The sequence below is a fragment of the Electrona antarctica genome, assembly GCF_951216825.1.
Source record: "Electrona antarctica genome assembly, chromosome: 13".
Lineage (NCBI taxonomy): Eukaryota > Metazoa > Chordata > Actinopteri > Myctophiformes > Myctophidae > Electrona > Electrona antarctica.
In genome coordinates, this window is record NC_136794.1 from 42574381 (window position 1) to 42601649 (window position 27269).

General features: G+C 43.4%; 1 protein-coding gene across 1 annotated transcript; it reads left to right on the top strand.

The window, feature by feature from the left end:
* The first annotated feature begins 257 nt into the window (after window positions 1-257).
* Window positions 258-27074, top strand: LOC306935915 (succinate--CoA ligase [ADP-forming] subunit beta, mitochondrial). Its single transcript, XM_079519261.1, has 11 exons — window positions 258-415; window positions 2730-2922; window positions 5456-5555; window positions 5797-5959; window positions 9268-9396; window positions 9957-10095; window positions 11488-11649; window positions 12277-12419; window positions 15187-15307; window positions 18199-18287; window positions 23572-27074. The coding sequence occupies exons 1-11, from the start codon at window positions 344-346 to the stop codon at window positions 23644-23646; spliced, it is 1386 nt and encodes a 461-aa protein (XP_079375387.1). The 5' UTR covers window positions 258-343; the 3' UTR covers window positions 23647-27074.
* Window positions 27075-27269: the final 195 nt, after the last annotated feature.

Below are 27269 nucleotides of genomic sequence, written 5' to 3' on the forward strand. Positions count from 1 at the left end.
ATAACGAATCATTTATTGCGTTTATGTGCCTGTCTATATGCGTGCCCATGCGTGTATGCTGCTGCATTAATGAAGAAAATACATGAAATGGATGTTCTCTCATAGAAACCGTTTTAATAAAATAAAAGCAACTACTTGTACTAAAGCGTAACTTGTTGTAGTTCACTGCCGTGCACAGTACTACGCATGCGCATGGTTTTGTAGTTCAAAGCCGTGCACGGTGCGCGCGCGCGCTTTTGTTGTTCACTCACGTCTCACTGTCGTCGTGCACCCTTACTGCGCAGGAGCACACACCACCTCTAGCGTATTATTTTGAGAGAGGAGGGAGAGTATACACTCAAACATGGCGGCGTCCCTGATTTGCTCTAGTCTGAGAAGCCAAGGGGCCAGAGGCTCCATTAGCGCCGCTTCCAAGGTGAGTGCGAGCGGGCTCCACAGCACCGAGGCTCCGCCGGGGCAGACGGTGCAGGCTAAAGCCCGTCGTGCGGCTCTTGACGGCCCGGAGGGAGCCGGGGGGACTCACTGAAAAGTGACAGGGTCAAATTGTGACATTAGCATCGTAGCGTAGCCCCATTGAATGGCAGTGTATTTGAGCTAACAGAGCTAACCCCGTTAGCAACGACGGGGCTGCTTGTTTACAGGGGTTTAAATGGCAAGGCAATAACACCTGAGATGAAATATTTTGAGTCATAATGGTTTGATCGCATTGGGGGGGGGGGGCATAGGGAGCTCGTGGACCCCCCCGTGTGTCTGTATGTCACGGCTAGGAGTCCCAATAACTTGGAACCGAATGGATCTCGCTGAAACAGGGCTAACTGTCTGTCCCTCACACAGTGAGTGACCTCCAGCAGCTGTCGTTTCGTAAAAGCAGTGGTTTTCAACCAGTGGTCCGGGCACCACCAGTGGTCCTTGGAGGGGGTTCCAGGTGGTCCCCCCCAACTAAATGATGGGAGAGTTGGTAACCAAATGGACCCAATATAGATCTTTAACTCTTGACAGCGTGACATGAAACCACCCAAATGGGTCTATTTGATTTCATTTACACTCCCAAGAGTTACATTATTACAAGGAGTCTACACAATTAGAGAATGTAGAAGAATTGTTATTTTGATCAACAATTATCTCTCCTAATGGTACCAACATCAATACACCTAGCTGCAATTTGCAACTCTAGATTTTTTAATAATGGGATAAATCTAGTCAGTTGACTCCCCATTCATCCAATTTGCTTTTGCGATCTGCTTGTATGAAACGACATTAAACTCGCCAACATTGCAGCTCTAGGCCATGCTTGAATTATCCTCTTTCAATCTGCCAAGCTTTTGTTTCATAAAACTCCACTGTAGACATGTTACGAGCTACTTTCTGTCAAAAAAAATTCTGTGCTTTTTCTAAGTGTTGGAGTTTGGAAGCACTCGTCGAAGTAACTGAACGTCCCTGCGTACCACGGAATTTGCACATAATGCAGGAGGCAGCAGCGCGACCCGTTAATACAAACGAGTGCTTCCAAACTCCAACACCTGCACAGAATTTTTCTTGACAGAAAGTAGCCCAACAACAACAAAATATTTAAGTGTTGTCTGTCTGAGAGACTAAATCTCATCGAATGGTGGTCCGTGGCTCAAATTCCAAATAAATAATGAACCTTGATATGAAGAAGGTTGAAAACCACTGCATTAAAGAACAGATCTAGAAGCCAACAACGCGACGTGGGACGATGTGTTGTTGTGTTGTAGATCTGTGCTTTAGGCAGGCGACAGTGGCAGCTGGATGAGTGGAGTTTTGTTTATTGGGATCTAGTATCTTGTTCTTTGGCCCTATAGAGCGTCGCAGTCCCGCCCCCTACCAGGGCCCAGGAAATGATTCTCCGTTCATTTTCCTCATAGACATTTCAAAAAGTATTTATTTAAAGACGTTTACGCCGCGGACAAAGCCAACTGGAGTCGTGACAACTTATGACAACAAACACAATTTTTTGGGCCGAACAAATAATTAGAAAGAAGGAAAAAAACGGCAGGTTACAACACTTTTTGTTGTTTTTCTTCTTTGTAATTATTTGTTTGGTAACCGTCTTTAAATAAATAAATACTTTTTGAAATGTCTATGGGAAAAATGCATTGGGAATCATTTCCTGGGCCTTGCGTCGTCATGAAAGGGGGCGGGACTGCGACGCTCTATTGGCCTTCTCTTCTAAAGAGTCAATACATAGCATACAAAACATGAAATACATGAAATACAGATGACAGGAGCATAAATACAATATACATATTATCCACACATTGGTATATAATGACGACAGCCATGTAAACACACACACAGTCACTGACAGTCACAGTCATGTCATTTACAGCAAAACATTGCTCTCGAAAATGTTTTTGAAAACATTTGAGCGAGAAATAGACGAAGCAGTACCTGAAAATGGATTCTATTTGATCAACTCACTTCCATGTTTTCCGACTGTGCTGCAGCTGGGCAGACGCCGGCCAGCGTGACACTTATGGAATACTTTCATTACCAAGCAAGGAAATATGGCTGCTAACCAGCCATGATGAATTGAGGTGTATTCCTGAAACAGTCAAGGCCTTTATAACCACATGAAGACTACTATATACTTTGCTATTCGATCGTGTTATGTGGTGAAAATGGCTGATCTATAAGTTCCCGTTATTGCAGTGGTGCTTAACCAAACTCTACTCCGGGCTCTACTGTGCATCTCCCACTGACTGCAGGTGCTAGGTGGCTCTCCAGGACTGTTTGGTGGCCATGGCAACCAACCGCAGCCCCCCCACCTCCAGCAGCAGAGGAACCTCTCCCTGCATGAATACATGAGCCTCGGCCTGCTCAAAGAGGCTGGCATCTCGGTGCCCATTGGCATGGTGGCCAGCTCCTCGGACGAGGCCTACTCCATCGCCAAGCAGATCAGTAAGCCACGCACGTGTCACTGGAGGATATAGTCCGTAAACATTTGAACTGTCTTATCTGAATGTGGTGCCATGCTAACGGTAAATAAAAAGGCAAATGAACATTAGACCACTGTACAGGTGTACCGGCTGCAATAGTTCAATAACATGATATATGTACGGTAATTCTGAAATGGGCATTCTGCATAATGACTACTTTGACACTGTGGTATTAATAGCCGGGGAGCCATGCCGTATTTTTTACTTGTGTTTTTTCTATACACTTGGTCATTAAGGTCCACAGAATGAGAGGTCTGCTCTGCCGAAAACATCGCGAAAAAAAGTTATGGCCATTTTTGTATACCACACCATACTGTAGACAACAATATAAGGCAACATTTCCCAAATTTCATCATGCTTTAAGTAGCATGTGACAATTGTGACATGTCAAACTAGGGGGTTTTCATGATTCTGAATCTATTCCAAGCATTAGTTTTGCATGAAAAACACTCCTTGGCCTAAATTCGGCCATAGCCACTTGCCAAAATGTGCCGGCTATGGCCGTTTTTAGTGTTTTTCATGCAAAACAAATGCTTGGAATGGATTTAGAATCATGAAAACCCCCTAGTTTGACATGTCACAATTGAAATTTGCGAAATTCTGCCTTATATTTGTTTATGGTGTGGTATACAAAAATGGACATAACTTTTTTTTGCAATGTTTTCGGCAGAGCAGGCCTCTCATTCTGTGGACCTTAATGACCAAGTGAATAGAGAGAACAAAAACAAAAAGTACGGCATCACAGGTTAATCCTTAACTGTTGAGGTTTTGGGCCTGTGGCTCCCGGCTATAAAGATTTGAAAAATTCTTTCACCACGGTTTTGTTGGGGGAGGGACTTTAGTCAGATAAATATTTAATTAAACACCAGGGCGAGAAGCTATCTTAGAAGCTTTACATTCGGGTATGGAGGACTGTGCAGTGACTGTACTCTTTTTAAGCTCGTCTTGTGGTGTTTTAATCACAAGACACCGTTTCCTTCCAGTGAATGTCTTTTCACTTTCACTTCTTTAAATCCCGTCTAAGAATCATCATTCATTCTATTCTCTTATTCCATTTGATCCTCCTTCACACAAACCTATGGTGTTATGTACTGTAGGCCTAGTTGCACCCTGTGGTGTGAAGTGGTTTTCTTTGAGCAACAAGAGAAGGACTTGCATGATGTGAGGTCTTTTTACTTCTGACGTACTATGATCTATCTGTGGGTTTTAAATATTTCCATCTATGTGGGTGTTTTAAATAGTTCCAGAGCTGTTCAGTATAGCACACGCGGTCTAAATATAACCGTGTGCTTCGGTGGTATCAGTTTACACTGGTGTACAGATAATATACAACTATCTGTTGACACCGTTTAAAAGAGAACAGCATTCTTACAGGGCTCTTGTGTTTGGCAGAAAACACAATCGCATTATTTTACCACTGCAATCTTATCTTTACATTGCTGCAGAAAGCATCCTAAACATTGATCCATGTTTGTGTAGAATTCAAAACAATATCAACTGGCTGTCATTTTCAAGGACATTTGAATATCTAACTCACTGGTTGGTGAAACATTTAAAATGTGCTTCCCATGAGACAGTGGACAACTAAGTGAAATTCGAAGTGAGGACCCAAAGACAAAATTGAGAACTATGAAAGTTAACTTTCTTGTGACCACTGTGCTCTGACTTATGGTGCGTTACCAGCTTAAATCAACAATGTAGAATAGGTGAAGAGGTCGCACACACCAAGAATATACTTTCAAAAGGTTTATTCTACATCACAGGACAAACGTTTCGGCTATCCAGCCTTTGATGAAGGCTGGATAGCTGAAACGTTTGTCCTGTGATGTAGAGAATAAACCTTTTGAAAGAACTATGAAAGTTGTCACAAAGGAAGAATTTGTGCAGCTCACAAACGATAAAATGGTCACAGGACCCTTTTTGGCAGTGCACCGAACTCAGCAGTTCAGTGCACCGGGCTCAGCAGTTCAGTGCACCGGGCTCAGCAGTTCAGTGCACCGAACTCAGCAGTTCAGTGCACCGGGCTCAGCAGTTCAGTGCACCGAACTCAGCAGTTCAGTGCACCGGGCTCAGCAGTTCAGTGCACCGAACTCAGCAGTTCAGTGCACCGGGCTCAGCAGTTCAGTGCACCGGGCTCAGCAGTTCAGTGCACCGAGCTCAGCAGTTCAGTGTACCGAGTTCAGTGTGAACTTAAGCTAGCTAAATGAAGCTGCCCAGAGTGTTTGTGCAACTTAAGGAATTCCTTCTGCCTGCATGTTGCAGGCTGGAACATGAAATTGAACAATAAGTCGGTCGCGGTAGAAAACAACTTAGTGGTGCAGTCATTGCATGCAAGTTAATCCATCTACCCCGCACAAAAAGCAACTTTGTAAACACGCTAAACGAATTAAAGTATTCCAACTGTACACCAGCTATTTTCACCATTGATTTTAGAGTAAACCAGGACTTTGTGCACACAGACAACAACTCTCTCTCTCTCTCTCTCTCTCTCTCAGCTTCCAAGGATCTGGTGGTGAAAGCACAGGTGTTGGCCGGTGGCAGGGGTAAAGGAACCTTCGAGGGCGGCCTGAAGGGAGGAGTGAAGATTGTCTACTCGTAGGTATCCCTGTCTGGGTCAAGAAACACCTGCCCTCAAATGTTGCCAATATCCAATTAATCCCCATGAAATCTTAAGTGGATAATCCATGGCTGATCATACTTTTATCTGTATTTCATGATCAAGCACACTTATCGTATCCTCCTCGTCTGTCTTCACCTTTCCCTTTTCATTCACTGCTCATCTCCCCCCTCCCCTATATTCTCCTTTCTCCAACACTCCATCCCCCCAAAACACCAGGCCAGAGGAGGCCCGCGACATCTCGTCTCAGATGATTGGCCGGAAGCTGTACACCAAGCAGACTGGCGAGGCGGGACGTATCTGTAATCAGGTGTTCATCTGCGAGCGCAGGTACCCGCGTAGGGAGTACTACTTCGCTATTACCATGGACAGAAACTTCCAGGTACGCTGGCGCGCACTCACTCAACGCACGCATGCACGCACTCACACAAATAGGAATGGGACTATGCACTGTGTAGATGCTGAAGGAATGGAAGGAGGTAGTATCTGACATGCTGACCTGATGAAGATCGTGTGAGATCGAAATGTTGTCTTCAATAAAGTAATTCCTTTGCCTAAAGAATGGTGTGTGGGCCCTACCTCCTTCCATGATTGCCTTATTACTTGCGCAAGCAGAGCGTCCACCGTCCAATAAGATGTATTCATGTCGGTGTTGTCCACCGGCCAATAAGGGACCACCATTTTGATGACTCAACTAAGGTACGTTTGGTGATGGTATGTATGTATGTCGGGGGTAAGAAATGGTGGTCGCTTATTGGCTTATTGGCTATTGATGGTGACGTAACTAAGTTGCGTTTCAAGGTTGGTATAAGGTCAATAACGGGTCTAAAGGATTTAGCGGTGGCCGAACGGATAGCGGCGCGGTCTAGATACCGGAAGGTTCCCAGTTCGAATCAGCCGTCCGACACGTTAAAATTACCACCGCTGAAATGCCCTTGAACAAGGCATCAACCACTACGATGAAATGTGTTCTATGAGCAGGGCCTGGCTGGAAACAAGTTCTTGAGCTTAGCCCAGATACCCTGGGTAAATATAGATTTCATTTCATTTCATTTCATTTCAGAACAGCACTTGTAATAGACATTTGTTAGTAGCAGTACTTGCGCACTCTGCTTGCGCACAAGTAGGCCATGTATGGCCTACTTGTGTGCAAGGCACCTCGACAGAGTGCATTTCTAGTTGGCCCTGCACCCACTGTCGAGGTGCGTGTAGTAGGTATGCTTTGTAGATGCTGAAGGAAGCCACTAGGTGGTGTAATAGTACAGCATATGATGGAAGATGTTTCTGTTGCAGCTTCTCCTTTCTTCAGAGGTTTTCCTTTCTGTGTGGTTCCTCACATTTGTTTTGAGCCGTTTTATTGGCATTGTTTTGTCCACCTGCTTTTTTAGTCCAGTCGAGTGAGTTGCCCCCTTGATATGGCTTGATTGGGCAGGTGTGAAAACAACAATCGAACTCGGGTACGGACCAAAGCAACCGCACCGAGGCGCTTTTTGAGAAGGTGTTCTCGGACAGATTCTATTCACACCCTGGTGCGGTTCGCTGCAGGTGACAAAGAGATCCACTGGGACCCGTATAGATTTTCAAGCTTGTTGCCTGGCAGTTCTTGGTTTTTATCAGGCAGGATGGGGGTTTGCGTGTTGTGTGTCTGCACTATGCATTATCATATTTCATCTGTTGGAATGCATCATGTTTTCTTCATATAATGTGAAGCAACACATTGTGTTCATTGAAATGCTCCATTCTGCTTGAAAAGTTTTACTAGCCAGATGGCACAAATAATAAACAACTTCTGGCGATGCTCCATGTTGCTATCCAGAGCAAATCATTTGTTTCCCAATGAAGGCAAGAGCTTCAAAACTTATGGATAAATGAGAGAACATTTTGGGCGTCTGTGTACGCCCAAAATGTTGGTCCACTGTTAAACAGTCTTGCGTGGCCAGACTGTTTAAATTTTCAAATGTTTCTAACAGTCTGGAGCAACAGAAGCTCTGATCATCATGAGTAAGCGATAAAGCGGAAGTGAAGCCTCCTCACTTTTGTTTTGTCTTTACAGTCGCGCAAATTTATCCTAATATAAATCGAAATCATCTAAGCACATAAAATAGCTGGCTGCTTAGCAGAAATGGATATAAAATAGTTAAATGTAAAGATATTTTAAAATATATTGAACGGAAATGCCAGCTTCCTTGCTCGGATTTGGTGTAGTTCCAGACTCTACAGGTCCATCCCATGTAATTAGAATCATTTTCTTCCGTAATATAATTCAAAAAGTGAAACTTTCATATATTCTCAATTCATTGTGCATGAATTATTTAAAACCTTTTTTTATGAAAATCAAAAAATCCTATCCCAATGAATTAGAATATTTTATGAGAAATGTCAACCATCTGAAAAGTATATTAATGTATGCAGTTAATACTTGGTCTGGTCTACTTTTGAACACATCATTTCATCAATGGGGTGTGGCATGGAGGTGATCAGCCAGTGGCACTGTTGAGGTGTTATGGAAGCCCAGGTTTGCTTTGCTTTGATAACAGCCGTAAATTATTTTTTATTGTTCAGTCTTATGTCTCACACCTTCCTCAATACAACCTAGATACAACTGAAGCACACAGTGCTGTAAAATATCATAATAGATGGTTGTGTTGAGACTCGACAAAACAGTGATGATTTAGGCCATGTTACCTGCTGGTTGATCCACTGACTGACTCATGAATTTACAATGGTTACACCACAGCCATCTTTTTAGAGTACATTGTGCTTCAGTCTGTTGACAAGCTTCATGGAGATGTTAATTTTCCTTTCCAGCACGATTTGGCACCTGCCCATAGAGCCAAAACTACTAGTAACTGGTGTGCTGACCATGGTATTACTGAGCTTAACTGACCAGCCAACTGGCCTGACCTGAACCCCACACAGAATCTAGGTTGTATTGTCAAGAGGAAGGTGTGAGACATAAGACTGAACAATACAATTTATTTACGGCTGTTATTAAAGCAAACCTGGGCTTCCATAACACCAACAGTGCCACTGGCTGATCACCTCCATGCCACGCCCCATTGATGAAATGATTTGTTCAAAAGTAGCCCAGACCAAGTATTACATTAATATACTTTTCAGATGGTCGACATTTCTCTTTTTAAAAAAATCATTTTTTTAGTGGTCTCGTAAAATATTCTAATTCATTGGGATAGGATTTTTTGATTTTCATGAGCTGTACGCCATAATCATCAAGATTAAAACAAAAAAAGTTTTAAATACTTGAATTATTTCTTTATTATTATTACTTTTTTATTACTTATACAAAATATTCTAATTACATGGGTGTGCATTCTGAGAATGTGGAATAGTTGTCTGGCTACGCAAGACTTATTTCCAGGCTGAATCGTAATGAAGCAAACAAACTATGTGTCTTGCTTACCTTGACAGGATACATGGATTGTATTTTAGCTCCTAACCGCTAAACAAACCACTTGTTCATCACAATTTCACTCAATGTTCCTTCAAAACGAAAAAAGATACAAAAATAAATGTAAAAGAATGACACAAAAGACACGAGCAGAAAGTGTGATGGGAAAAAGTGTGGAACACAACAGAGAAGGCGGATAAAACCAGCCATGGGTTTCAGCTAGTCAAAAGTGTTCGGCTAGTCAAAACATGAAGCCATTTGCCCCCCTGCCTCCCATACAGGGTCCTGTGTTGATCGGTAGCTCTCAGGGCGGGGTGAACATCGAAGACGTGGCAGCGGAGAATCCAGACGCCATCGTCAAGGAGCCGATCGACATCGTGGAGGGCATCAACATGGAACAGGCTGTCAAGGTAAAGGTCCATATATGGACATAATTATGATCAGAGGACAACGGAAACCTTGTTGTCACAAACTCTCGTTAATGCTTTCCGTTGGTTTAAGAAAACACAGACACATGACATAACCACTTTCAACTTGAGCATCCCTCTTTTAAATGATGTCAGCAAATTGAGGATCATCACAAGCTGTACCTCTTCCTCTAATTAGACTCTGTCTATTGTGATTGGTTGATTATTTTTCAAATGTTTGTATATAAGTAACTCTGTTAAAATGCTGTGTTATGCCTGAGGAAGGACCGGAGGGATCGAAAAGTTGCTTCATTAAATAAGACAATACTCATGTACCGAGCCAATACACAGTGTGCGGGTGTACCTTATTGCTTTCAGAAAAAAATAAAATAAAAGTTCTGGTTTCCCCAGTAGCACCATCCATTCCATTGGCTAACATTCTTTTGTCGCAACAGTTCACAAATCTTGCTGCTGTGTTACAGAAATATATATACACCGTGTAGCTTTGCATCTTTTGCCTCTACCTGTCCGTGTGAACGCACCATTGCCGTTTTGACTTGCAGATGGCAAAAGGGATGGACTTCCCTGCAGCCCTGATCAACGACGCAGCGGAGAACATTATCAAACTGTACAACGTCTTCATCAAGTATGACGCCTCCATGGTGGAAATCAACCCCTTGGTAGAGGACGCCTCTGGCATCGGTACGCACGCACGCAGGAACACACACACACACACACACACACACACACACACACACACACACACACACACACACACACACACACACACACACACACACACACACACACACACGTTCGAATAGTATGCACTCAGGCCACAAATACACACTTTAACACGTTGGATCCGTATGACTAGTATACCTGTCCTATAAATGAATGACGCTGGGTACAGATGACGAGCAGGCTCGTCTTGAGGCGTTTGATATCGCTATAGCATCGCCTCGCTGTGTTTCATTTTTGGAACCGCTCTGGTTGCTATGCACGGTTGCCAGGGCCCCGCCCACACTGCTTTTCTTTCTCAATAGCTATTAGCTTCTGTTTTAGGCCGAGCCTTTGCAGGGTTTTTTCTCGGAAATGAATGGCTAATGAGCTGTCTAATGAGCAATGAGAAGCAGTCCCTTGAAGACTGAGGTGTTAAGAGGTGCTAATCGCACCGTAAAGCTGAAATCAGACTACGTTCATTACCCATGAGTGACTGGTGGGTGTGTAGGTGTCGGAATTGGCTTGGCTCGCACATTTCACACATACATTTGTGCTTTTCCTATATTGAACATTCTCAGTATATTCAACTATTAAAACAGATGGACCCTGATGAAGGCCTTCTAGGTCGAAGACGTCTTGCTCGTAAATAACATCCACATATTTTTTCATCAAAGACGGGAGTCTTTGCCTCGGAATCCTTTTCTTTTCTACTCTGCATTTTACACCTTTTGGGAACTTTGAAAACCCCCCTTTTTTGTTCATGATCTTACCTGGGGTGGCGGTGGTTCAAGGGTAGAGTGGCCGGATAGTAACCGCAAGGTTGCCAGTTCGAACCCGGGCTCCCCCAAAGTTACAGTGCGTTTTAACAGCGGGCGACAGCCAGACGAAAATTCCGGAAGTGCATTATTTGTCTATGGGACCCGGCGATAGCAGGCGAACGGGCGATGGTCGAAAAGTGGGCGGGCAACGTTGCCCGAAAATATACCAATAATTCATCTTTTCGGGCGATTAAGGGCGATTGTGTCGGCCGATGCTCGCCCGCTGTTAAAACGTACTGTTAGTGTTGAAGTGTCCTTGAGCAAGACACTGAACCCCTAATTGCTCCTGATGTGCTGGTTGGTGCCTTGCATGGTTTCCGTCGCCATCGTTGTATGAATGTGTGTGTGAATGTAATGCACAATCTATGTAAAGCGCCTTGGATAAAGGCGCTATACTGTATAAATGTACCATTTACCTGTTATCACCAAAGTGCACCCATTATTATCATCATTATGTCAAATCACGTGTCCTGAACAGCAATGGTTTTTTTGTGTTTTACCAACATTAGTTTTCTGTGTAAGGAGAAGGGTTTGTTTTGTTTCTCCCTGACAGTGATGTGCATGGACGCCAAGATCAACTTTGACTCCAACGCCGAGTACCGCCAGAAGAAAGTGTTTGATATGCAGGACTGGACTCAGGAAGACCCCCGCGACCGACAGGCTGCCAAAGCTGACCTCAACTACATCGGACTGGACGGCACCATCGGCTGTCTGGGTCAGTACTCATGCTGAGCGGTTACTGACCGCTGAAAGGAAATAAAAGCTTAGGGGAAAAAAAGCCAGAAAATATTTTTTTTAATAATGCACGTATGCATTCATGCCCGATTTAATACAAACAAGAATTTGTATAATTCAACCCGCACACTGTTGGTTTATCAGGTGTGCAAGAGACTTGATGACTCAAAACCAAGTCGAGCCGATTCTACTCTATGGCTCCGAGACATGGACACTTTCAAAGAAATTAGCGAAACGGCTGGATGACAAATACACCCGCCTTCTAATGAGAGCGCAAAAAGAAGAGCCACCCATCGACTTAGCTAATATAAGGCAACGTTCCCCGTGTTTCTTCACTAGTCCGATCCAGAAGTACACAGTTTACTGACCACTGCTATAGCTAGCTGATCATGAGGTTATATCTTCCCTTCTAATCTGGAATCCTGCCTCAAAGCAGACCAGAGGTAGAAAACTGTCGTTCCCTGATGTCATCGCTAGGGACACATGCATCAGTAGGCAGATCCATGATCTCGACCGCGCTCGAAAAATGATGATGATGAAAACCAAAATGTTCTCTGTCTTAATGGGTTAAGTAAAACAGTACTTTTTGGTACGTGTACTTTTGTAGTGAACGGAGCTGGTCTGGCCATGGCCACCATGGACATCATTAAGCTGCACGGAGGCACGCCCGCCAACTTCCTGGACGTCGGGGGCGGAGCCACAGCCCACCAGGTGACGGAAGCCTTCAAGCTCATTACGTCCGACAGGAAGGTAAGAATATAAATGGTAAATGGTGCATTTATGTAGTGCCTTTATCCAAGGCGCTTTACATAGATTGTGCATTACATTCACCCGTCCCATTCACACACACATTCACACACCGATGCCAGAGGAAACTATGCAAGGCACCAACCTGCACATCAGGAGCGATTAGTGGTTCAGAGCAGAGGCGTATCTACAATAAGGCGAGGACAGGCGTCCGCCTGTCCAAAATCCATTTCTACCTGGCCAAAATCCATACAATGAGAAAAAAAGAGGACAAAAACAAGACCTGAGAACTATTAGTGGACAGCTGATTGGCCGTTGCGGTAGAGCGTGACCCTCAATCACCAATTGGAATGTAAATGCATGCCTTTCAGCCTTTGTATCCTACGCGTCTGGCAGGTATATCTCTTTGAAAACCTTTAGTGCTACGATTGTGAGACGACGATTGTGAGACGACAATTAACACATCTTGCCTGCCCAAAATGTAATTCCTGGAAACGCCAGTCTCACTCAAGGACACTTCGACAAGAACTCTGGGGGAGCCCGGGATCGAACTGGGTACCGGAAGGTTCCCAACCGGCAATCTACCCCTGAGCCACTACCGCCCTGAACAACTGGCCCCAATCTCAGAGTCCGCGTTCACTGGCGGTGCAACGGCTAATCCAAGTAATCACTTGGATTAAAACCAGGTTTTTTGGGACTGATCCCGATCACCGATAGTTTTTCTCATGATTGGCCGATACCAATACAGATACCGATCTAGTGTGTAAGGTGAAAAATGTAATATTTCCAAAATGCTAATGGTTATGTCAAAACCCACGTCAAAACTGTTCCTGTGTCTGTGGGGAGGAAGAATGTTTAGGCCTGTCATGATTGCAACGACTAAATCACCGATCGAGTCATTTGGAGTGAAAATCAACCAATTTAAATCTGATTGATCGGAGCACCAATAATTATAAAATGATTATTAAAACGGTAAATAGATTACTGGTAATAATCAATCGCCTGTTTGAGCTTGTTGATATAGACACAAATGTTCAAAAAGTTTAAAAACAAATAGTGACTCGTCGTGAGCTTGTAATGTAGGTCTGCCATTTTCACAATTTCTGCATGGCACTGTTGTACAACGGAGAATAAAAGACTACGGCCGAGGTGTTTTCCCCGTGTGGCTCTGCTGCCTGCCAGGGGGCTGTGTAATTCCTAAAGGGGAGGTGCGGTGGAGAAGGCAAGGGGAATGTTGCACAGATAACTGTGACCCATACATTAACCCATTTTGGGCGGGAACCCCTTTTGGTGTTTTAAGAATATTATGTTGTACTTTAGCTGTTGAAAAATAGCAGGTCTGATCCCAAAGTGTATGGGCTGCCCCGAAATAGTGAAAGTAGGGCAGCCCCGAAATAAATAGCTGTAATAGCATATAGATATCGTTGCTGTCGGGCAGAACCCTCTTATCTTTGATTGATTGATTGAATAGTTTATTAGACCGAATGTATAAACGGCAACATCTTTTGTATTCTTTGGTAAATTAACTCCATAATTGATCATTCTACAGAATCACACAAAAGCATCGGAAGTATCGGCCGCTTCGAGCTTGTAGATCTGCTACTTTTGCTATATATTATTTTTTTGAATCCTGAAAAAGTTTCTGTTTTGGGGTTTCCACCCGACGGAGACCGTATTGTATATAGTATCTCTCACTTTTCATGTCATTGGTTAATTATGGTGCGTTGACTGTGGCATGAAAACGCACTGCTAGAGAGCTTGGTCCTGGCTGCGTTGTGACGTTGAAGTGTAACCCCTCTGTGAGCCCGATTCTTGGCTCCATTGGCGTCCTCGTTTGGATTCTGGAACATCTCACGGGCGTGGAGCCACTTGGCTTGTGCGTTGCCGTGTCATTAATGTCTCACAGCTTTGATTGGTTGACTGACCTCGGGACACAGAGCGCTCCGTGCTGTTCTATACTCTTTGGTTTTGGTCTTTCATTTCGGGGTGCATAGTACAGTTAATTTAACTAATCAATGTAATCAATTATAAGAATAAAAATCTAAATGAAATAAAAATCAACAGATTTTGAATAGCAGATCTAAAAGTTCACGTTGCGTGGCATCGTGATTTATTTTGACGTACGACGAAGTACAAAGGTTAATCGGTAAAAATCCAGAAGAATGTAAGGAGATTCTCACGTTGCATATTGAGTTTATCGATTTAATGGGAACAAGTAATTGATTGAATAAGCGCTTAGAAGGTAAAGAAGATAGGTGCTGGCCACAATAACATCGTATTTGAAAAGAGACTGGCAGAGACTAGTGGGCCCTGATCCACAAAAGGTGTCGGAAACCGTTGCCATAAGAGTAGAAGTTGAATATATTTGCGGTGTTTTTTTTCTATTGAAAAATAGCAGATCTACAAGCTCATAGTGCGGCACAGAGTGCCACGCTACAAACTTGTAGGTCTGCTATTTTTGAAAAATCGCGAATATCTTTGAATATATATTCTTTCAGAGCTTTTAAACTCAAATCTTTGCTTCTGGGGGGTCCCTGGAACAACACATTTTCAGATTGGGGTCGGTGGCCAATTACATATAATTCTGGGGGTCATGAAAATGAAAATGTGTAGAATCGTGCTCGGGTCGAAATGGGTTAACTTGTGCTGGCCTGGTAATGACTCCAGCTCAGGAACATTCCCCCGTCCTCTCCTTCTGTCCTCCACTGAATTGTCCAAACAACGATGCAGAAACACGTGCTCATTACGTAAAACATAATTTGTTTTGCAGGTGCAGGCCATCCTGGTGAACATCTTCGGAGGCATCATGAGGTGTGACGTCATCGCCCAGGGCATCATCATGGCCGTCATGGACCTGGGTATGAAAATACCCATCGTCGTCAGGTTACAAGGTATAGCACAGATACACACCGTCGTTGTCTTCACTCTCATGCCTCATTTCTCACTCGCTTGCCGACGAGGTCGGTTCCTGCCAACGTATAATAAATCGATCTATAGCCTCCCTGGACCCCGTGTCCCTCTCCTGTCATCTCTCCTTCTGTCTCGTCCAACTTTGCCTGTTCCAAGCTGCCAGTCATTACCGGCCACCAGACCCTTTATGTGCACGCACATGCACATACGCACATGCACATACGCACATGCACGCACATGCACATACGCACATGCACCTGCCAGGGTTGGACAGTGCTGACTGAAAGTCTTCCAGACAGACGGGAGCCAGAGGAGGAGGAGGAGGAGGAGGAGGACTGACACACTGTTTGTTTTCTCTCCTTTTCAAAGTCTGGCTCCTGGAAATAAAATATGAGACGAAAGAATCATTTTTTTGTTTTGTTTTTGTTTTCATGTTGACAGACATGGAAACTTCAACCGAATGACAACCCAGTCATTAAAGCTGCTATAAGCAATAATATGTCAAATTTTCTAATGAATGACCAATGACGCAATGGGAGCGTTTTACTCATTGCTGGCTGTCTGAATAGAAAAAGAAGAAAAAAAAAAAAGTCATTACAATTTTGGCATATTATTGCTTATAGCAGCTTTAAGCCTCTGGAGATGTACTCATGAACTAACAGTGGGCCAGTTTGATTTAGATTTTTTTTTAAAAGATGATTTTTAGTAGGGCTGCAACTATTGATTATCGTCTCAGCGATAATTTTACCAGTTTCTTTTTTGATGTAATATCATAATGTTCTAATAGTCTGATTAACTCACATCACGTCCAGTTTCCCCTCATATCACTCCCTTTTCGATCCGGTGAAGAAAAAAACGGCTCAAACCGAAAATGGAAAATCTGTTGGCTTATGCATTCTATGGGGACACAGCTTTTTAGAACGTAAATATCTCTGATTCTTCTTTTTGGCCAAAAACAAGCTTGGTTTGCGTCTGATTTACAATAACAATAGTATTTTGCTTACAAAAAGTAAGTTTTGGGCGGATTAAATGACAATCGCAGGACTGTTACTTACTTTACTTATGCCTATCGCTCCTTTTCATGGAGCATAGGCCGTTGAATACAGTTCGGCAGGACTGTTACATAGTGGATTTTGACTTCCTGACTCGGCAGTCTCCAGCCAAAACGGCCAGAAATTGTGGAGGGCAGCGATCCAGGAATCCCGAGTTGGTGTTGGCTAGACCTCACTCTCGCAGCAACTAACTGTTACGCTGTCGTACATAATGGTGTCAGGCGAAAATGGCAGATCTACAAGGTTTGAAGCAAAGACGCCCGCATGACTCCAATCCGTCTTAGTTTCTCTGAACATTCTTACGGGGCGCGCGGTCGAGGAAAGTTAACTTTACAAGGAATTCTCTGTCATTTGGTTTAAGGCACTTATTATTTTATAATTCGCACAGTATGAACATTCAATTCATGCATCCTGCATGGATTTTAATATGGTGATGTAAAATGTATTTATATTCATGTTTTTCACAATGAGTTTGAGTATATAGAGGAAGACATGGAGTTACTGCCTCCCATTTCATATTTATTGAGACCAGGTCCCGAACGTATTCATTGTTCAGGCTGCTATTCGTACCTTTGTCTTTTATGTCTAGATGCAAAGACAACCTTTTTAGAGAGGGGTGGACTTCAATTGCATTTTCATTGAGAAGAGAGGCCCTAAGACATGCTCTTTATTAGTTAACAAGTGTTTTGCTAGTTTTGGTTTGTTGCTCAACCTGTCTTCTCATCAAGGAAAGAACATTACATTCTCTTGCAATATAAATTCTTCCCTACGGACACTATAAAATGTGACACTTTTTGTTTTTATCCCACGATTTTGCAACCCATTTTTTTCTCCCAGTGTCAATTATCTAATGTAATCCTGGGCGCTACACTTCCTCTGCCAACCTCGGGGGGGGCAGCGGACTGACCTCATGCTTCCTTCTATGCATGAGGAGTCCAAGCTGCTTCTTTTCACCTGACAGGGGGGAATTTCCCTGGCCGGACGTAGCGCGTGGAAGGAACACGTTATTCTGACCAGTTCCTTTCCCCTCCATCAGGTGCCGGGCACTTGTTGACGGCATAGTACAATACAATTAACATAGTACAATTAAATGTAACTGTTGCACCCCCTAGTGGAGAGATACATTAAAGAGCCTGTAGAGTGAGAAGGGAGTTGTCATGCAACGTAGGCCCCTGAACTGACCCCAGATCCTCTTAGTGGTGTAGTACAGTGGTTCTCAACCAGTGGTCCTTGAGGGGCTTCCAGGTGGTCCCCAGCTAAATGGAGAATTGGTAACCAAATGGACCCTTTTAGATCCTTAACTCTTGAGAGCATAACATGAAACCAAATGGACCCTTTGCGGTCCATTTGGTTTTTATTGTACGCTCAAGAGTTACATTGTGTAGACTTCTTGTAAATTAACTAAGTAATGCAGATGATTAACAACAATTAGACAAATGTTGAACAGCAATACAGCATGGAATTATGGACAAAACCTTATCTCGGAATAACAACATCATCATCTCATCAAATAGTGGTCCGTGGCTCACATGCAGAATAAATAATGGACCTTGAATCCTTGATATGAAAAGGGTTGAAAACCACTGGTGTAGTATGTTGTTATAGTGGGGTTGGGGGAGACTGAAGAGAAGGTCAACCGCACTCCTTTTATCTGATTAGTCCCTGTCACACACACACGCACGCACACACAAACACACACACAAACAATTGTAGTTGCGTGCCATTCGGTCGTGTTGTGCTCATGCGCTGCGTGTGTGCGTGTGTGTGTGTGTGTGTGTGTGTGTGTGTGTGTGTGTGTGTGTGTGTGTGTGTGTGTGTAGGAACGAGAGTGGACGACGCCAAAGCCCTAATCGCTGCCAGCCCACTGAAGATCCTGGCCTGCGACGACCTTGACGAAGCTGCTAAAATGGTATATACACACACACACACGGACACACACACGGGCACACACGGACACACACGGGCATACACACACAAGTATGAACGGACATGTGGACAAGAATGCAGGCATGCGTCTTCACACAAGGACACACACACACACACACACACACACACACACACACACACACACACACACACACACACACACACACAGTTAACTTGTTGTGTCCCCAAGGTATGTACTTTATTGATGTGTCTTCCAAGCGTGTATGAATGTGATAACTTAAAGTGTCAGGTTAGGTTTGCAGTGCACTCCCGATCTTGTCAAGCATGCATACAGACGTGTTAAACACACGCTGTGCGCGTGTCCGTGTCTGAGGGTTTACATGATTACAACATGCTCGCATAATGCCTCTGCTTTAAGGGAGAGCATTCATGTCAATCTAAATAGAATGTTGTGGGCTCTCCTGTCCTCTGGAAATGTCACCGTCCTTATTTGAATGCATCTGATCTGTCCACCCTCCAGCTCCCTCCCCATCTCTGTGGAGCCGCAGTCTCAGTGCTTTGACCTATTTAGACCTGAGAACAGATTCTACAAATCGTCTTCTAAATCATGACATGAAAAAAAACGTTTCTATGTCGGTGGTGCTCAACCTTTTCATGTCAAGGACCCCCAGAATTATCTGCATTTGTCCGCGGACCCCCATCTCAAAATATGATGTTCCAGGGAGCCCCCAGAAGAAAATATTTGAGTTAAAAATGTTCACTGTGAAAGAATGTATATTCAAAGATGTGCACACATTTTCACGATTTTTCAAAAATGGCAGATGTACAAGCTCGTAGCGCGGCACTCGTTGCCGCGCTATGATCTTGTAGATCTGCTATTTTTTCAACAGGCATAGTTTAAAAGAATGGTTAAAGTGGTTTAAGGCGACAACGATGCAGCCTCAGGTCTAAGGGTTAACCCAGCCTTGCCATGGCACGTTCATGTGTAGCAGAGTCAACCAAGTCGATTTTTATTTACATATCACCAAAACACAGCAAGCCGTCTCATGACACTTTAGGTTTAGGTTTAGGTTTATTTATTTAGCATGTAGTACAAAAAATAGACAATACATATCAAAAAACAGAAATACAATGCAAGGAAACTAGGAAAGGAAGAAGCCAGCTGGCTTATTTGGAATCCTTTCCTGTATGAGGTCATTGATTTAAAACAGATTAAAAGTTCAATTAAGAACGATACAAAAGTCTACAAGTTTGGCAAAGGGGGGCAGATGTGCAATAAAGAAATAAAAAACACAGACTGCACAAAAAAGGGAAATGAACGATACAAACAACAAACACACAAAAGAAAATATAACACATCAAAGTAAATCATGTAATCTACAGAGAGGAAGAAATAAGATATTTCTTTAGATGTTTTTTGAATATTGACAAGGATAATGAGGATTTAAGTGAATACCTGTATATGGAGCACTTTATGGAGACCCAACAATTCCCCTCATGAGCAAGCGCTTGGAGACGGTGGCAAGGAAAACCTTTTTAATGGGAAGAAACCTCAAGCAGAACCTTATGGGTTGCCATCTCCCCTGACCGGCTGTGTACAATTTAGGCATTTAGCAGACACTGGGTAGAGAAGGGAGTAGGAGGCACAAAATACACACATCACATGGAAAATGGCTGAACTACTTAGTACTAGTAGTAGATCAGTTATTTTCGGTAAAGATATTTAGTGCAGAGGGAAAACGGATGGCGGCCTAGTATAGCTGGCTGTAGTTGGGGAAAGTTAGCAAAATGTGTGGCAAGTCTTCAAAAGAAAATGCTTACCACTAGCTTTCTTCACAAATGTGTTCATAAAGGTGTCTACTATCACCTCTCTACCGTTAAAGGGATAGGTCAGATTTTTTTAACTTTAGCTGTATGAAATATTTAAAATAGTGGTTAGGGTTAGGGTTAGGGTTAGGGTTAGCAACTGTATTAATTGATTGCCTGGTTTTGGTGAAATTTTAAGTAGTTCAGGTCATTTTGTGGGGGGCACAGGGGTCCACGCATTAAAAGTAAATTAATTCACAAAACTAGCATAATTTGTATTGTTGACCTATTTCTACCATATAGACGAATTCAGAAACTGGTCTCATGGTCGCAGCTTACGTATTTCCTGTAGGCGGAGCCAACATACATACAACACTTTATACCTCATACTAAGCATTTAAAGTATTAAAGTATTTAATTGGAGTATTGATACTTTTACTTAAGTAAAAAATGTGAGTAGTTTTCCTACCACTGCCTACTTGTATTAAAATAAGAGTTTAATGCAAGACATTTCTCATTCAACTATGTGGGGGAGTGGTTACGTGAGCAATTAGGGGTGGAGACAAGTAGCTATTGTCACACCCATTCCTCTCAGCTCAGAGGTGCTAAAACTTTGAAATCTTGTTAAGGCAGTTTCTCTTCTTTGGGGTTTTTTGTTTAATAAGTTTCAAAGAGTCATATCTTCTTCAAATATGTTTCAATGAACAATACATGATGGGAAAGCTTACATTCTGTAGTTTCATAATATGTAAAAAACTAAAAAATGACCATGTGTCTGAAATCACTGTATTCGGTCACATTTGTAGAAGGTCTAAATGGGTTAGCTTCCTGCCTGTACAGTGGGTCTACTGTCTGCCTCCATGCTGCTATGTAATCGAGTCCAAAAGACACAGCTGTACTGGCACTCGGCTGTTGATTTCGTCCTTTTTTCACCGACTAAAACTAAATGGAAACTAAATGAAAACTAAGCTGTGATTGACTAAAACTGAAACTAAATATATTGCCAATTTCGTCAACAAATAAAACCTAGACTAAAATGTTAGGAAGGGACTAGTGGACAAGAGATCCAGTATAAGTCATTTCACACATAGGGTGCGTTCGGAAATGTGCCCTGAACGCACTGGTGTGCTCTCTTGTCGTTCGTTTATTCAGTGCACTCGGTGCGTTGTCGTTCAAAAATCCAGTGCGCTGCGCACCGGGTGTGCCGAGTGCCCGCACTGAGCGACCCTTTTCTGAAGCTGGGGTTGTCCAGTGTGAGTCGGTGTGAATGCGTCACAGCTGTGGTCGTTCGTAAATAAGGCACACTAAATGCGCTCTGTGACTTCACCGCCCACCACACTCAACAAACTGACCACATTCCCGGTGCGCATTTCCGAACGCACCCTTGGTTGCATGCTGAAAGTAGCCGATCTACAAGCTCACAATGCGTCGCAGCGCAAGTGTAAAATGAGCCATTGCGACTAGTAGGCTAAAGCTAGACTGACACTTAAACATTCCAGGTGACTAAAATGTGACTAAAACTAAATGAAAACTACCCAAAAGACTGACTAAAACTAAAATTCCATGTTGCTGTGTAATCAAGTCCAAAAGACTAGCTGTACTGGCACTCGCTGCTGCCGCGTAGCTTGGAAGTTTATTTATTTATTTTTCCTCCTTTCTCTGTTCTTTTTCTGTCCTCCAACCTCGCTCTCTCTGTTCAAGAGAGCTTGTTTGATTTGCTGTGGAGGCACAGTTCCTTTCGCTGATAACAAACTATCTTTACACCTGGGAAAAAACTGAATCCATTCTCTTTGGATCAAATAGTAATCTCAGCAAGGCAGATGGCTTCTTGGTTAGAGTGGGTGACAATATTATCACACGAAAAGATGAAATTATCTACCTAGGTTCCATCCTGGAGGCAAATCTTTCCGGTGATAAAATGGCCACCAACGTAATCAGAAAAATGAACCAAAGAACAAGATTCCTATACAGGATCTCCTCACTGGTCAACAAAAACACCTTGAAGACCCAACAGGAGCCCTCATACAAGGTTTCTTCGACTATGCATGCACCTCTTGGTACCACAGCACCTCAAAGGCCCTTAAAACAAGGCTCCAGACTTCCCAAAACAAACTGGTCAGGCTACTACTTGGCCTCACTCCCCGAACCCACCTCACCCCTGCCCACTTTGACAGGCTGGTATGGCTTAGGGTTGACGACAGAGTACAGCATCTTGCAATGGGTCTGGTCCACAAGATTCGATACACCACCAAGATACCCATGTACCTGTCTAAATACTTCCTTAATGTCAACGTCCACACCCACAACACCAGAGGGAGTTCAACAAACCATGTGCAACCCAGATTCGGCACAAACAAGGGAGTAAGGGACTAAATTAATTTCGCTCCTATGCCACCAAAATGTGGAACGCCCTACCAACAGTTATTAAGACAAGCAAATCCCTTGACTCCTTCAAAACAGCTCTCAAAGGGCACCCACGGACGACTGCAATTCGAAACTGGCCCCTGTAAAATCTGAATCCCTCAATCACCCCTTTTTCCCCTCAATGTATGTGTTTCTTTTCCCCGTTATTTACCCCCTCTATGATGATTTCCTCTTTTTGGCTATATAGAAGTGTATATTTGTACATCTTGTAAACAACTGTAATGCTTTATTGGGGAGTCCACTCACAGTTGACAGTTTTTGTATTGAGTTGTGCTTGAAATGTATTGTAATTCTGCAAACTGTTAATACATACTACATACATACATCAATCAATCCTTGAGTTTGTTCTTCTGTTGCAACACCGGGAGAACACTCGTGTCCTTTTGATTTATTCTCCAGTTCCTTTCCCGCAGCTCTTCTTCTTTCATCACCCCTGTTCTCTCTCTCTCTCTCTCTCTCTCTGTGTCTTTCTCTCTCTCTCTGTGTCTTTCTCTCTCTCCCAAATGATCGGCATCTGCTCTCCCCGAATATAATCAGCGATGCAAGAAATGTGATTTGTATGTATGGACTGTTTGTATGCATGCCACATTTACATTCCATACAAAAATAATGAGCCAGGAGGTATTGTACAAAAAAACGCATTCAGGCATTCAGGATTCGGTGTCTGAGCTCCTAGGAATTCCCTCGTTGGTTCCTGACAAGTCGACGTTTGGCACTCAAAGGGGCTGAGCAGCAACCTTCGCCACGTTGGGAACTATCAATGTTTGTGTGTTTCTCCCTCAAGTTTCATATTGAAAATTGAGATATATTTATATTGCTCAATGCTCACATTCTCTCTCTCTTCAGGTGAATCTAACTCTGTGTCTGTGTGTGTGTGTGTGTGTGTGTGTGTGTGTGTGTGTGTGTGTGTGTGTGTGTGTGTGTGTGTGTGTGTGTGTGTGTGTGTGTGTGTGTGTGTGTGTGTGTGTGTGTGTGTGTGTGTGTGTGTGTGTGTGTGTGTGTGTGTGTGTGTGTGTGTGTGTGTGTGTGTGTGTGTGTGTGTGCGCGCACGTGTGTGCGTGTCTCTCCTCCTGTAGGTTGTAAAGCTGTCTGAAATCGTGTCACTGGCTAAGGAGGCTCAGGTGGACATCACCTTCCAGCTTCCCATCTAAGCCACGCCCCTCTGACCCCACAGTGACCGCCTCCCCCGCCCTCCCCGTAACAGACGACAAACTCTGAGACGGAAAAGCTGAGATTTCTCGCATAGTACTGTTTCTGTTTGTCCTCCATATCCGTTCTCCCTGTGACATGATGGTAGCATGGCTATGTAATTGTGCACGCGCTGTGCACAAACACACGCGTACAGTAGCTCTCTCTCTCATGCTAGCCTGCCAGTGTTAACTGGTTCTGTTTTGTATTTCTTCGCGTTACAATAGAGGGAAGAATAGCCTCTTCTGGTCACAGTGGATTAGCTGTATGGTGTACTATGGACCGTACGTACGCCATACATCTCTCCCTCAAACATACAAAACCTGCATTAGCACTAAGTTGGATACGCACAACAACCCCTCTCTCCTCTTTGGGAGAGGGAGTTAGAGGAGGTTCATTGAACTCTGCTTTTGGGGAAACACTTTTGGGAGAACCCTTTTTTTTATTTACAGTCTTGAGACAAAAGCGCAGCTAAACTACCATCAACAAACAAAAGTTAATTTAACTCTGAGTGTGTACAACTGGAACCAAATGGTACAACTGGAACCAAATGGACCCCAACAGGTCCATTTGTACACTCTCTGAGTTACAGACCCATAAGGGTCCATTTGGTTCCTAACTATCACTATAGCCCCTGGAACTCCCTCAAAGACCCCTAGGGGTTCCCGGGCCCCACTTTGGGAACCACTGGATTAGATTAAGTGCACTCACTGGCTGGCAACGCGAATGCCATCGGCCGTGCCTGGCACACACAAAACACACCCGCGTCGTAAATACACCACTATAGGAGTAGGAGGAGCGCCCTTCAGTGCGTTGTTGATGTGAATCGGTGTATTATTTGCAGAGATCAGTGGAGAGCACTTTTTTTTTTAAATAGAAGATGCTTTGCGAGCTTGTAAATCGGCTTAATTTCGTTATGCGTTATACGACATTTAAATGAGCTTAAATGGGTAATTATTCCACATCAGTCCCTCAGAGGTGTCACGACATCGGTTCAAGGAAATTGCCGCTGGGTGCCGTGGTCACCTTAACCCATTTAGACCTGAGACCTGATTCCAAAAAAAAACGTTCTAAATAATGACAGTTTTCTGAAAAACCTACTGCTCAAACTATTTCATGTCAAGAACCCCAAACATGATATGTATTCGGCCGCCGACCCCCATCTGAAAATGTTGTTCAAGGGACCCCCCCCAGAAGCAAAGATTTGATTTAAAAACATTCTCTGTGAAAGCATATATTCAAAGATTTCCGCCACATTTTCACGGTTTATCAAAGATCTGCTATTTTTCCAACAGCTAAAGTTTAAAATAATGTGGTTAAACACTGAAGCGACACAAATGCGTTCCCCCGTCCTAAAAGGGTTAATAAATATCTCCCCCATCCAGCTCCACCTGCAGCTTGATCAATAATACATAATGCATGTGCTTTTCGGAAGCCTGATGAATTATCTAGCTCTTATTTTGGAGTTCCCAAGGGGAACCAAACCACCGCTCAAGGCGCTCAGACCAGAACTGACATTTTCGTGAAGGTTTCTGCCCTTCAGATTAACGGTTTCCTCCATTATTAGAGCAGTGCCCGGAGGTTGAATAAATAAAAACGGGTTAATTACTCAACCTCTACAATGGTCATACTTGGCACTAAGCGTTAACTTTCATACCAGCGAATGGTCAGTGCAGGCGTCAAGAGTGGTTGAAATACAAAACACAAAAAACATGGTTCACTCACGGTTCAAGGTTCATGTCTGAACAGCACTCCTGCTTATTATGCACATGAGCACACATTTGCTTAATTAGTGTTCGCGTAGCCAGACGGAGATCGCCGCCTACTGTTATATGTTACGATATTATTACTGTACCGATGTTACTGATGTGGGAGTTGGTTATGTTAAAGTTACAGGATAAAATAGATTCTGTATGACGAGTTGGACTGAGGATATCACATTGAGACCATACAGGTAGACGGTGGATGAAAGCGAGCTAACCATTTTGTGCAACATGTTTTTTTAAATGCTGAACTACCTCCGAACAGAAAAGGCCTCGCACCCACCCACCCTCACCACCCCCAAGGGGGACCCGGAAATGCTGGTCTGGAGGAATCTAAATTCAAAAGGGCTAGATAGGACAGCGGAGAAAACCAGTGGCAACTAAACCTATACGCCCACTGCTTTGAAAACCAATCCTGATACCGTCCCAATATGAAGGACTGCCATATATTTGGTTCCGCGATGCTGTTTGAACTGTATCCAGCCAATGTTAGCCCATTCGAAGTTAGATGCCACCAGATTTATCAGTAGGCGGGGATCTCTGATCGTCTGGCTACCAGACATCACCAACTAATGTGCATCCAAGCTTGTAGATCGGCTATTTTCTCCACAGATATTTTCTATATAGTGAGAGCAGCCTAGCATTGAGCCCTGGGCTACTCCGGCTAACTAACTAGAGGGTTTAATGAATACCTCCCCTAAAAGGCAAATGTTTATCCAAGGCTCTACAGTACAAAAAGTGCGTACACTCTAGAATAAGGCCGTTGTCCAGATTGACGTCAACAAATCAGCATTTTTCTGAACCGTTTCCTCTTCCCGTAGCTCCACTCCTCACCACTTCGCTCTGCCGCCTTGTCAGCCCCTGAAAACCCGGGTTCTATCTTGAGTCTGATCCGTACTTAATCGCACGAAGGTATCGCGTGCTGGAGATACGTGTAGCAGAGCGACACCGTCGTATGACAGATTACAAATCAGGCATTAGTAGTTGTCTGTCCAGGGTTGACCTGATGAAAGTAGGGTCCGGACTGGGGTAGGGTCCAGGACTGTAAAACGATTGTAGTTCTCTCTTGGCTATTTTCGACTACGACAATAAGTGAACCATGCTGGGCCGTGAAAGCACGGTTTAGAATCTCTGGATCTAATTTGGGCCCTGCTCAGGAGGGTAGTAGTACTAGTTACTACTACTAGAACTAGTAGTTCTAGGAACCCAGAACTACTACTAAAAATCCGAAAATGGCCTTTCTATACAAGCTCGCACTGCGTGTTGTGAGCTTATAGATTAGCCATTTTCTCTTTTCTTTTTTTGCATCTTTTTAGGATTTACCTCCCCTTTAAGCGGTGGTTCTGGTTATAAAGGAAACATTCATGAGTTCTGGAGAGGTTATAGAAGCATTTGGTTCACAATTCATAGTCGGAAAGAGCCATCTCTCTCTCTCTCTCACTCCATCTCCCTTCTGTTACTACTGCAGCAGCCTTCAGAACACAGACTGTCACGTGTTGTGAGTTGTAAGTCATTTATTATATCTTGTAAATAAGCAAACCGCTGTTCTCTTTTGTGTAAAATATTTATGCTCCTCTCGAGGGGTACATCCCAAATATAAGGAAATAAATGGAGAGAATACCAATGTTTCGCTGTTTTTCTTTTCTTTTCTGCCCCAGAGTGATTAGTTGACAATAGGGCTGCCTGCAACAGTTAATGAATTGATTTGAATTCCTTCGTGTCGACTCGTTCAGATATAGTATATATTTATTTCCCTGTTGAAGGTTCCAGGTGTATAGGTGTGTCTTATTATGAGTTATAAGCCTATATAAACAATTGTCATT